The sequence below is a fragment of the Poecilia formosa genome, unplaced genomic scaffold, assembly GCF_000485575.1.
Source record: "Poecilia formosa unplaced genomic scaffold, Poecilia_formosa-5.1.2 Scaffold409, whole genome shotgun sequence".
NCBI lineage: Eukaryota > Metazoa > Chordata > Actinopteri > Cyprinodontiformes > Poeciliidae > Poecilia > Poecilia formosa.
In genome coordinates this window covers 74,833-87,876 of record NW_006800348.1, presented here as the reverse complement: position 1 = coordinate 87,876, position 13,044 = coordinate 74,833, and the positions used below count along the sequence as shown (strand labels likewise).

Here is a 13,044-nt window from a genome sequence, read left to right as displayed (position 1 = left end):
CAAATGTAAAACTCTGATTAGTATGGTGTGCATTTGCATTGGACCGTAAATATAATCCAGTGATTACCTTTAGAAATCACCTCACTGGTAAAGAGAGTCCACTAGTGAACAAGCATCAAAGTTAAAATGGGTAAAATTTGGTATTTTAAAGGTTTTCTACATTCTATTGTGATTATAATCACATAATCATAATCTATAGATCTGCTATGTAATCTTTTGCTTTAAATGATCATTCCAATAACAGTAATGATAATAATAAAAGAACTAAGTGAAAAAGTCCTCTACACACTTTTGCCTTAAAGTCAAGAATCCAAGTTATTTGTCCATGCAGTTTATTGCTTTAGCATCAGTTCATAATGAAATACCAAATCCAGGCCCATTGATTCTATTCAAAAATAGGTTATTTATCGCAAAGGAAAATTAAATGTTGCCGTAACTCATTTCAAAAAGGAACATGTTCACAAATAGATTCGATGCTTTCTGCTGGCTAAGAATGCAGACGTGGGAATGACGCGACACCTGAGTTATGTTGTACCTTCAGTGATTACTGTGTGTTTTACACACAATCATGTTGGATATTGAACTAAGTTTAAAAAAGAAATCTAGTTTCTGGCAAAGAAAGATACATTTCTTTTGGTCAGGAAGGTTTTTTTAACAAGTTTTGTAGCGCATGAGAACCTTCCTTGTTCGGTTTTCACTCTGATAATCTCAACCTTGGTCTAAACGCCCTTAAGCCGTCCTCCCTACCAGATACTGGTGGCTGTAACGTTTTCTGAAGTTCTTCTTCACAGATTTTGCTCACTTCTCACTCCTGAGAGGTGTCATAAGGTGAGATTGGCTTGGTATGTTGCAAACTATTTCTCTATTTTACTCCACCATCTTTTCATGGCAATGGAATGTAAACTCTTTGGTTGACTAGAAAGACTCATTGTTGAGGTATTCTAGCTTCATGCCCAAGTCCAACCTTTGAATGACATCTGTAAAGAACAGCTACTGCTCAATACTTTTGAGAGAGAGCCTTGAAAATGACATCCCAGGTCTTTCATTTGAGCATTTTCCAAGAATAAATATACATTCTTTCGGTAATTAGTTTGGTTCCGATTGGCTTAATAGAATGCCAGGCAGGCGCTTGTCAGTGAGTCCACTGTGTCCTTGTGCATTATTGCAACGTAAAATTTATATATATATCTGGCATTTTAGACTCAGGAATTCAAAGACTTGGAAGGAAAGCTGACAAACGATAGGTTACAGCACTGAGGAATGTAGACAGACGGTTCCTTATCATTAGAGCACAAGACCCAAATACCTGTTGAAGGTCTTCACATTCATCAGCCTCATGACAAGCACTTCTTGTCATTAGCTGTGTGCTTAGAAAACTACTTCACTAAATGTCAGCAGCTAGCTTCACTGGAGCGGCTCTGAAGCAGCTGACAGCTTTTTGTTCAACACTCCAAGCTGTTTGAAAGACTTCTTCACTGTTTGGACAATAAAGCAAGATAATTCATAAAAAATTAAGAGAAAAGAAAGTGTGATTTGAGAAAGGTTTGGTCAAAACTCCTCGCTCAGTTGTCGGGTAGCTCCGTACATTTGGCACTAGACTACTGCCCCTAGGTGGCACACGCATGGCACTACATATAATGTAGTTCCCAATGTAGATTATCTTTTATTTGAAAAAAACAAAAAAAAAAACAACAAAACAAACAAACTTGGAGATAAAAGAAAACATGGGAACTCAAACACTGCCTACGACTTTCTTCCAGCCACTCCTTCACAAAGACCGGATACGTATCGCCCAACTTATAGTCATTGACTCACCGTCATGAGGTCTTCACGAATCGATGACTTTTTTTGACTTTTTATTTTATTTTTTTAAGTTCTGCATTAATTTAACTCTTATCTGAAAGTTGACTTAGTTATAAAGCAGCGTTTGCTTTTGCATTTTCGTTATGTTAAAAGGACCTAAAATTTGTTGGTGTGAAAAACATTTCCATCAGTTTTTTTTTTTTGCTTTGTTTTAAATATGTTTTAATTGCCCCATGCCTTACCATTAAAACAGCCTAGTTATGGTTTCTTAATGACTTCACCTACCTCTCTTTACCTTCTAAAATAGGATTTCTGCTAATTTAAGACTTTTTACAACTAAGATTTACTACAGAAATGTACAGAAGAAAATTTGGATATTTTCTTCTATACATGCTCTCTACAATGGCGACGACAAACGCCTTCCAGTCAACCTGGCAATAAATTTGCACTTATGACACAAAAAAAAAATCTTAGCTAGCTAGCAGGGGTATATTAGCAGCTTGTTATCGATCACTTGAGGTACAGAAAGCACTGAAGGTCTGTACTCGACTAAAACCTGTCTGACTGAAAGCCCAGAGAGAAAACAAACAAAAAAAGAATATTCTACATTAAATGGTCATGCCATGACAAAATTTAAGACCTGTGATTAACCCATTTAAGGCAAAGTAAAAAAAAAAAAAAAGGAATTTAAGAACTTGTCAGGCTTTAATTTTAGGTGTGCAAATTTATGACCAAGGATGCGTGGACACTGTAAAACTTTGGTGACATTTATTTAATGCAGTACAAACATACTACTGGCACAGAGACAGAATATATGGACTGTACAATTAAAGCCAGTGATGCAGAGGCAGCTGTGAATGACTCCAATGATATCTGGGATAATTTGTTTTTTTAATGTATAAAACAGTTTTATTTTTAAACAAATACAGCATATGTCCCAAATACAAACCCGTACATTTATATAAACTGTGCTTTTGTATCACAAAAGCACAGTTTTTGTGATACATTACTTCCCATAATGTAAAGTGTAGAGGAGGCCTCTGTCTGGCAGTGTGATGGCTTTAGTAACATCAAGTACTAAAATAAGATTACACATGAAGTTGTAAAAGCACTTTAAACATCAAGAAGTTACCGTGTACCTTCATATAGCAACATAAAACATGCTCAAGAAAATTTGCATGATTAAAAAATATTCTTAAAAACATGCAAAACAAAAGAAACCGATTATATCAGAGACTTTAAAATTCACTTAACTGGAAAACCGAGAAAGCTAGGAAAACACGGACATGATGGTGTGTGATGCAGACAGACGCTCCAAACCATTACGAAGTAAATACATCTGTCATGAGAGGACGTCACGCAAATCCTGATGATCCAGGGACTTTCTTATCTTTGGCAAAGTGTTCCTGAAAGCCACAGTCTCTTAGTTAACGGACTGGTCTCACATGGAGCTGTACAGTTTGATCAAAGGTTCTACTCCCTTCCTTTGGTCTTGTTCTTCTTATTTAGGATCTTGAGGAGGCTGTCAGGCATCAGGTATGGCCTTTCAGAACTCCCATCATTCCTCTCCAGGTCCTCCACTGAAAAAGATTTTGTTAAAACTAATCAAGCAGCTGAATCGTTTTAACCAAGCGTAAAAGTTCAAAAAGTATAGGGAGGGAGAAGTTTCAGAGACAAAAGCTTGTTTGTTTAATAGGAAAAAAAGGCATCCAGCTTTAATAGTTCAAACAGAAACATGCAGTCAGAGACATTTTCAATTCATTCTTCATCTCAGTGAACTGTTCATATGGATGAGGAAACTTTTCCACCAAGACTATGCTTGGAAGAGTTATCAAATATCTACGACCTAGAAAATAAAAAGCATAAACGTTGCTTCGTCTTGGAAGTGTCAGTAGCAGCTGCGTTTCCATTACAAATCTCAAAACTCTGTTAATATTCTGCTAATGTCAAAAACGCCCCAGAAATTTTGTAGTTGCAGTGTTTCAGTTAAATAAGAAAAGCAATTAAAATCCTATGTGAATACCTTTGTTCACATGATAATTAAAAACATGCCATGATTCTCCTATCACTTCCTGTCTTTCTGGTTTGCACCAATTGCAACGTCTGGTTATTGATCATGTGACTCGTGTGATGCAAAGAAAGTGTTCCAATTACAGTTTTGGGAAATAAACCAAAACTGAATTCTAACAAACTTTTCATCAAAAAACAAGAATTTTTCCAAAATTGTCGCGTTTCCATGAAGCGGCTTTAATTTCAAAGTGTTAAATTGCGCAATTATATGGTCAACGGAACGCAGCTACAGATGGAGTAAAATGAAATATGGCTTAGTGTTTAAATAAAGTGCAGGATTATGTAGTTTTTTGGACATTAGTTTTAAAGCTAACTAATGTTTTATAGTTTTAATAGAAATGGAGGACCAGAGGCACAACATGGCCGTCAAGTTTCCACTGGTTGCAGAAGCAACCATTTAAGAAGGCAAAAGTGTCAAAATGGCAGCCAGATTTCCCACTGGTTTAACTGAGGAGATGAACACTATCCCCAAAGAAGAAAAGTTCACTGCTGTGCTACTGCACATTGACAGCAAACGCTTCAGATTAGAATCAAATCCTGTCAGAAATCATTCACTTCGTAGACTTTTGAACATTTTACAAAAGTACTCAAACGGTAATGCATTGACCAAATTTCTCATTGCTGAATAAGCAACGGAAACGTCAACTGCTGAGCGGTGAGAACCACTCATGAGGTTTGGTCTTTACCAAACCAAGCAAGTAAAATGGTGCTGAATTATTCCTAATTTATTTTAATGAAAGTTGCATTTTAGTTTTACATGTTAGACCAAGCTTGTGAAGCTACTGGTGTATTCAAGTGTGCTGTACTCGTCCACTTGGTTTAAAAAAAAAAAAAAATTAAGTCAATTCAGCACCATTTTTCTGTATCGGATCAGTATCTGCGGAACTAATCAGATATGGCGATACCTGTATTTGTATCGGATGCTTTACATTTAATCATCATCTTAAGTTTTCTAATATTAATAAAAAGGAAGCTTTTCGACGGCTATTCATAACTAAATGGTTCCATTTAAGGCAATTTGTCGCATTGTTCGTCAGTGTTTCTGCTCCTCAGAAAAAAGGATCACCACACTTCTTTGTTGTACTTCTAATTCAGCACAAAGTCCTCATCTCTAAAGTTTGTCCTTTTGGGGATTTCTCAGCCCGCCGTCTTCATCCTGTGGCTGCAGTGCAGGAGAGGCGCTCGGATCTGCCACCTCGCCCTTCCACAGAATCTCCCGGATAGTTGTTGACATGTAATAAGGCCTCGCAGGTGAGCCGTCATTGCGTTCCAGGTCTTCACCTTGATGCATGTGTGTATGTGTGTGTGTGTGTGTTAAATGATGTAGTAGAAGATTAGTAGATTGAGAAATAGCAGGATTAAGAGAAATGGAAGTGAGAGAGGGGGAAGAGGAGAGACAAAAACAGAGAGAGAAAGTCAAATGCCAAGCAGAAGCACCCAAAGACATTGCAGATTTTGAAAATTAAAAGTTCATCACCGAGCAGCCACAACTTTCAGGTAATACAGAACAAATTAGCCAAGCTTTTATATGTTGCAGTCATGCAGAAACGTGGCTGTTGTACACCGTATTAAAAGTATTTAAGAATTAGTGAAAGCACCAAACCCAAGAGCAAAGTCGTGAAAAGCCAGTTGCTCGTTCTCAGTGACTGTGTAAACAATATACCACCGTGATGACTTACAGAAGCAGAGGAACAGCGTGTCCACACACATGTCGTATACGCTGAAGAACCCGTGGGCGATGAGATACGAGCCAATCACCACAGTCTGGATGGGGAAACATGAGCCATGGGCCGTCATTCACAGTACAAACACACAGCCAGGTTCAAGACGAGGAATGAAACCCAACTCAACAGCAAACTCGACTTGTTCCTGAACAGATTCAACCTTGAAAACTGATCAATTTTTTAAAAAAAAGCAAGTTGCTCACCAGGATTGGCACCCAGTAATAGTGGAGGTTGGGCGCTGTATTCTCAAATGCTTTCACTCTTCCAGAGAAGAAAAAGAAGGCAAAGACCCCTGAGAAGAAAAACAGTAAATTTAGTAACACTGGTTCTTAACTGCAAAAAAACTAGTGGTTCCGTTTGTGTTGCGAAGATTGATTTTTAACATCACTTTTAAAAGCAACACCAACTCACCCACAAGCCCAACGACGAGCAGTTTTCCCAAAAATAACAGGAAGTCCGTCACCTTATCTACGACAGCGACCCTGCAGGATGAAACAGGTTATTAAGACAAAAGAAATAAAATAAAAAGTTCACACCATGAGGTGGAGTTTACAATTACCTGAGCAGGTTTCTCGCAAGGAGATTGAGGGCACTGATTGCAGAGGCGCAAAAGTTTTTGCCATGGACCGCCACCTAGAGGCCAAACATGCACATAAACAACAGGAGGGGAAAAGATGTTGATTCAGTAAATGACGCCAAAGCTGTTTGTAATACAAAGAACAAATCTTGGCTTAGTCTCAAGTCATCAAAATGGAAGAGATTTGCAAACATTTGCTTTTGCTGATGTTGGGTTTAGCTAGAGGTAAACTTTTTGCTAGCTTCTTGAATCCGAAAATGGTAATTCCCAGACAATGTTTTTTTAAAAAAAAAAAAAAAAAAAAAAAAAAAAAAAAAACAGAAGAAGAATTTGTACCCCGACACAAATTTAGGGGTTATGCAGAAAAGAGTTAATATTTCTGTTAGGGATGCACAGAAAAAAATCTAACAATTTTAAGCTTCTGAGGTTAATCCACAAAATGGTGTCATGGATTTCACAGTTACTAACTAAAACTGGGATTTTAACTTGTTAAGTTTGATTAATTACATTGATTTTACTGCGCTGGCCAAAATAAAATAAAAAAATTCACAAAAGTCCTGAGCTGGAGCCTTTGCTCCACAATCTGCACGCACATTGCAGATTGTGGACTTACCACAATCTGCAATGTGCGTGATTAAGAATCTTATTCAAGTCCCACCACTATTGGTAACATTTCCACTCATCCTATCCATTGACATTTGTGAAATCCTTAATTGCAGAGCTGAGCAACACTGGATGTTGCTCCTTCTCACACAGTGTGACAATGCCTCTAGTCCTAATTAAGAATCAATAGGAGAAAGGTTTCGTAAGGCTCCTGTATAGTTACCGTAAATAATAATAATAAAAAAAAAACATTAACAGCACAGCAGATCAAAGATTTTCTCTTCATTTTTTAAACTTTTTATTTTTTACAATATAACATTTAATAAATAACTAAGGTCTGCATAAAAGGTGGTCAGCAAACTCTAATGTATGACCTTCAACATATATCTTCACCAAACACACACCATAATGTAGGCGTTTCTGTTCATGAACTTGATGAATTTCTCCAAACACCAGAAGCAGCACTTCAGACAGCACAGCAGGAACTTTGCAAATTTGTTTTCGGCTCCTGTGAATGACAAATTCAAGAGACAAATCTAAACCCAAAGCAACTTAGAAACCACTTCAAGGACATGTCACAGTCTCAGCGACAAAACATGGGGCTCCACAGAGAAACACACCTTTCAGCTTGTGGTCCAAATATTCCAGCAGAACTCTGATGATCTGAACGATTGATAGGATTAGAGAACCAAACGCCAGAGACCCTGTGTGATACCTGGCGGGAAGAAAGGAGGAGGAAAATAAAGCAAATATTAGTGCTTAATAGTAAGAGTGCATCGATTGCACTTTTCAGACCAATCAGTTTTAAAAAAAAAACAAAAAAAAAACTGACGTGTTTTTTCTAATTTAGGAAATTTTCTTTTTTCCAAAAAGTCGCCAAGTAGTGCAAAAAAAAGTTGTCAAGTTGGGGTAACTATTGTTAACTGTGTAGGTGCAGATGTGACCTGGTGGTAGATGTGGCTAGAGTAGCCAAAAACTGTACTCAAGTAAGAGTAGCACAACTTCAACATATTTTACTTGAGTAAAAATAAACATCCATGAAATTACTCAAAAATGAAAAGGTGTTTGGTAAAAAAGGAGTAAGAAAGTACTGAGTAACTAATCAAAAGATCACTAATTTAAAAAAAAATGCCATCAGATGGAATAAAGTATTTTATAGATCAAATGTACCTTAGAGATCTCCCCATGGCGGAAAACACCGGGAAGGTGGGAATGTCGCCTGGCTTGGAGAAGGCCCAGTAGTAGGAGGCGAAAGCCCCAGCTAAAGACATCTGTCCCAGAGCGATGACAAAGTTGGCGCACCAGAAGAAGAGGAAGACATTGTAGAACTGCAGGGCAATCAGGTACTTGTGGTAAACCGTTTCTCCGCCGTAGTAGGCAAAATTGCACTGTGAATCCGGGCAGTCCGCTTTCATCTTACTTGTGGAATAGTTCTGAAAAACAGAGGTAGGAGTGACCGCATCAGTAGGATCTAGAAGATTTAGCACCAAGCTGCTGTGGCAGCTTTTTAAAAGAACTGGAAAGAGATTAAATGGAAAACTCACAGCAGGATCACAAGAGTTTCCAGAGTGCACACAATTCAACTGACTGACCACTTTGTAGATGGCATCGTTGGAAGTGGACAAGAAGCTGCTCTGTCAAGGTAAATGCAACGATAGACCGAAGCTTACTGCTGGCCTGTCGGGGGATCAAACCTCCAAACACCAGCATTTTAACGTGAAGGATATTTTATGAAACAATGAACCATCATTGGGTCAATATTCACACAGAGTCTAATTATTATTTATAAGGATAAAGGAGGTCATAAATGATCTTCCTGTGGGAATCACACACGGAGAACAGAACAAAGTCTGACTTGATGGTAAACTAAGGAAGTGTTAAAAGAAAAAAAAAGCTGCATTTCCGTTGACCATATAATTGCACAAATTGAGATAAAAAATGGCTTAATGGAAAGACGGCAACTGTGAAAAACTCAACTTTCAATTGAAAGTTTTGGCGCTAGGGTGAGGTGGGGTTCGTTTTTTGGCCATATTGAAATTGGTTTACTTGGCAAAACTGCAATGGAAACACTTTTGACATCACAAGAGTCACATTATCAACAACTGGATGTTGCCGCTGGCAGAAACCATGAAGAAGCAAACAGGAAGTAGCTGGAGGTTGATGGCGCGGCATGTTTTTTAACGAATCATCGAATTTATACATGTGTGATTTTAATTGCATTTCTTATTTAATGGAAATTGTGTTTTATCAACATTAGCAGATGCGCACGTTTGTAATGGAAACGCAGCTTATGTTTACATTATTTTTTCCTTTTTACAGCCATCTGGACTCGATGCACTTAACATGCTCTGTTTTCAGTATGTTGTTCAGAGGAAGATCCCTCCCACCTCCATGTTCAGTATAAATAAAGATGAGCTTCTGTGTAAATGTGTTAAGAGGTAAAATGTTCATTTATTCTTTGTTTTGTTTAGTGCTCTTTGTAAAAGACTTTGGCTTTTTTTTTTGTAAAGGTCTACATAATTCAATACATTTAAATGAAACGGCACAAAAACAACAAAGCACTGGGATTAGATGGTAGAAATCTAACTTTAGCCATTCAGCTTCTCATAACATAAGTCTAAACTTTTGTTTTTTGCTTAAATCATCTTTTTGCAAAAATAACTTGGGTAATTAATTTAGGAGACTGCTGACATACTGCTGCTGTAAAAAAAGGAATAACAGAGGAAAAAACTAAAAATTTTACTTATTGTACAATGCCTGTTGAACTTTGTTGAAAAAGTTAGCTTTTTTCTATTGAAGACAAGTAAGGTCAGGTTATCTAGAGTCAAAGCCGTTTCTTTGCAAGGCTGCCCTCTGCTGGCTGATCAGGATCAGGCGACAGAAGGCAAGTGGTTCATTTTGCGGATTACTCCTTACTTTCAGATCCGTGCTGGTTTACTACACCTATGTGCAACTGTTTATCAAAAATATGAGACAAACAGTACAAAGTGAAGGATACACAGCAGTTACGGCCCAGTAAGCGACGACTATTGTCAGGAGCAAGAAGGTGAACAGCGGGTAAAACATGGAACACATCATATATCGAATGGCTCTGGAAAAGAAGAAGAGAAATCCAGGTTAGCATGGTCCAGGTTCTGCCAAGGCTTCAGAAAGTACCAGAGTGTTCCTGTCATGCTGTTCCTATGGCAACAGCAGAGCTTTCTCTGGTCGTTTCTCAACACTCAAGAACGTTCTTGTGTTCTTGGCAAGTACGCACCCTGCAAGAACAGCTCAAAGTCCGTTCTTGCCGAGTTCACAAGCATGCAGTTCACTAGTTCTCCAGTTGGAACAGGGTCCAGTTGATTATGTTGTCACTCAGCTAAGATCTTTCTGGGAATTTCATTAAATTGTCCAGTTTAACACAGGAATTATTTTTAAATTTATAATGGAGGAAAAAGTTTATTTCACATATGCACACAAAAAAAACACATTAATTCTAAGTGGAAACACCTTCAAAGCATGGGCTTTAATTGTTATTTATTATTTACTTATAAATAGGCCTTTCGCGATAAATGATAAATCAATTAATCGCACGATAAATTAAACCTATCAACCTCATTTTAATTATCGGCTTTATCGTCTCTTCCTGCCTTTTTTCTTTCTCTTAATGACACTGAATGAAAAAAGGCTCTGCTCCGGTGCTCTCCACTGACCCTCCCTTCCTCATTTCCTTAGTGTAATGTCCAGCGCACATGACACGAGTTGTCGGCCCATTTCCTAAACCTGAGAGACACATTAGCCGACAGAAATCCTATGTATAATGGTTCGATTGGGTTCGATCGTGCTGTGGTGTCCAGCCACATGGGCACAAAATAATGCCTACAAGTTCAGTTAACTGGACTTGTCATTTTAAAACCAGGCATTAATCAGTGTTTTACTAGAATCTACCTGTGATGCATGTGGCTAGAGTCAGCGTAAAGTCTTGACTGAATGAAAATCATTATAACTTATTTATGTCACGTTAACGAAGATCAGCTGAAAAGTTACCTGGTTTATCAACTGCGGTAGCAATTTGGCTTCAACTCCTCTCTGTCATTTTTATATTCTTAGCATGAAATGTTAAATAAACATTAATGTTGTTTCCACATATCATCTCCAATGTCCGTAATTTCCCCTCAGAAATCGCAGAGGAGAATCCGCTTTTTCTGATTGGCTACCTGTCACATTCAACAGGCAGCGTTAAACCCCTGATTTAGATCGGAGCGGCCACAACGATCTAAATCACACTACAGGATGATCGGTTACGAAATCACCAGCGACAATCTTAGACCAGCCAACGATCTTAGATTGTCCTAAGGGGAAAATAGGGGCAAAAAAAAAAAAAAAAATCGTGTAGTGTGATCTACTGCATTAGGTAGTCGGATGTGCCCATCTTCTCTATTTAAATCTAGTGATCACTGAAGGGCAATATAGTATACAGACTTTATAATCTGCACTCTTTTGGTTGAATGCAATATTTATTTCCACTTTGGCTTTATGTTGTTTAGTTTTTATTCAAGTACGTTTTTTGTTAATGGAGACTTAGAATCCATTAACACTGGAACTGATTCAGTTTATCAGTTCCAGTGTTATGTTTGAAAATAAAGTGCATCTATCTATGGCAGGAAATCGCATGCATTATTAGTCATTTCCATTAAATCAGTGTCAAAAGGTCTTGAAACAATATTATCGTTTATCGCAATAATTTTTTAGACAATTAATTGTCCAGCAAAATTGTTATTGTGACAGGCCTACTTATAAAATATTTGTCTCAAAAATCAAATAATAGATGATGACCAGATCGAGTCATGCAGTCGATCGATTCGTTCCTTATTCCCCAGGTTTGCAGAAGATCCATAAGGAGGGAAAGTTAAAACAATGATTTCATATTTAATGTTTTACCAACCACCATCTGGCAGAGTTGCTGTCACACAACTGGATGATTATTTTACAACAACTACTAAACACTGATTAACTTATTTTTTTATTATTATTATCATAATCAGGAATACTGTTGTAAGATTCCAGCATATAAAGAGAGAAACTATTTTATGTAGAAATGTACATTAAAATAAAAAAATAAATAGTGACCTTTCACCTATTAATGCAAATGCTAACTGTTTGTAAAGATTTCCAGTCATGTGGAAGCTGAAAGGTCAAGACATTAAAAAATATGTGATGCACGCACCATCATGTTTTTCAAAGTACCCTGATGAAATCTTACTTGCTGGCCTCTTTGATGAGAGCAATGGCAATGAGGATCCTCTTCCGCAAGAAGATGAGCAGCAGGATGATGATGACCTCCACGATGGCCAGGATGATCACTAAAACAAATCAAAGAGAGTGAGCTCATCCAAACCAAACAACAGAGAACAGGTGGAGGTTTCTAATCACTCACCAAAGGCCAGCCATGTTTGTCTGACTTGCAGGTAGATGGTGAAGTCTGTATGGAAGCCCAGCTCCTGTAGAGTCACGTTGGCGCCCGGCTCATTCTTCAGGCTGTTATACTCCATGTAGCAGTGGAAGATTCCTAAAGTAGCACATTAATGGCAAGTTGAACAGTGGGAACAGTAGAAGCTACTCCAACTGGGAGAACTACTGGCTTGGCCAGATTGTGAAGCAAAAACCACTCAATCGTTTACTGATTTCAGTAGCAGACCACATCGTACAAACCACCAGGACAGAACAACATCTTACAGTCAGAGGAAGTTTCATCAATATTAATTAGGATAATTAGAATAAAACTGAAAATATATGACATGCCCCCAGTGAGCTTAACTTTCAGGAATGTTGCTCATCTTCTGAGCATCGCTCTAAAAATCAGCCCTGTAGAACTCCACCCTGCTCCGTTTTTGGTTCTGCAATACCAATTTCTCTGATATTGTACGGTAGTCGCCATGAAACAAAATGATGCCCCAGCTTCCTAAATCCACTTTGCTCAACTTTTCAAAAATGTATTCCAAAGCAGAGCCACAGAAAAACCGAATAAAATGGAAGAAAATACAATGACTGTGTGCTTCTGGCCCTTACCGTATCCTATTACAGCTATGACAGCGATGATGATGATCCAGATCATGATGCCGGCCAGGAAGCGCATGAGGACGACGAACAGCAGACTGAGCAGCATGGCGATAACCAGCCCTCTGCAGAGGAAGGCTCAAACATTAGACACAGAAACACACACAGTGAACACAGTTAAAGGGGAAGTATTTCCAGGCATATAGTGTCATTTTATAACATATATATATA

General features: G+C 38.0%; 1 protein-coding gene across 5 annotated transcripts in view; it reads right to left on the bottom strand.

Moving 5' to 3' along the window:
* Positions 1 to 2,552: 2,552 nt before the first annotated feature.
* The window catches only part of LOC103155004 (choline transporter-like protein 2), a 23,066-nt gene continuing 12,574 nt past the window's right edge, over positions 2,553 to 13,044 (bottom strand). For 2 of the 5 annotated variants that reach the window (XM_007576518.2, XM_007576517.2), the window contains exons 10-22: positions 12,826 to 12,938; positions 12,194 to 12,325; positions 12,020 to 12,119; positions 9,776 to 9,868; positions 8,322 to 8,406; positions 7,948 to 8,210; positions 7,398 to 7,492; positions 7,182 to 7,285; positions 6,157 to 6,230; positions 6,009 to 6,079; positions 5,801 to 5,889; positions 5,553 to 5,637; positions 2,553 to 3,383 (exon numbers count right to left, since the gene is read on the bottom strand). In XM_007576518.2, the coding sequence (XP_007576580.1) occupies positions 3,277 to 3,383; positions 5,553 to 5,637; positions 5,801 to 5,889; positions 6,009 to 6,079; positions 6,157 to 6,230; positions 7,182 to 7,285; positions 7,398 to 7,492; positions 7,948 to 8,210; positions 8,322 to 8,406; positions 9,776 to 9,868; positions 12,020 to 12,119; positions 12,194 to 12,325; positions 12,826 to 12,938 (1,411 nt within the window). In that variant the 3' untranslated portion in view covers positions 2,553 to 3,276. Of the gene's footprint in view, positions 3,384 to 3,473; positions 5,155 to 5,552; positions 5,638 to 5,800; positions 5,890 to 6,008; positions 6,080 to 6,156; positions 6,231 to 7,181; positions 7,286 to 7,397; positions 7,493 to 7,947; positions 8,211 to 8,321; positions 8,407 to 9,775; positions 9,869 to 12,019; positions 12,120 to 12,193; positions 12,326 to 12,825; positions 12,939 to 13,044 lie in introns of those variants that run through there. The other 3 variants (XM_007576515.2, XM_007576514.2, XM_016663231.1) reach the window with 2 other exon arrangements.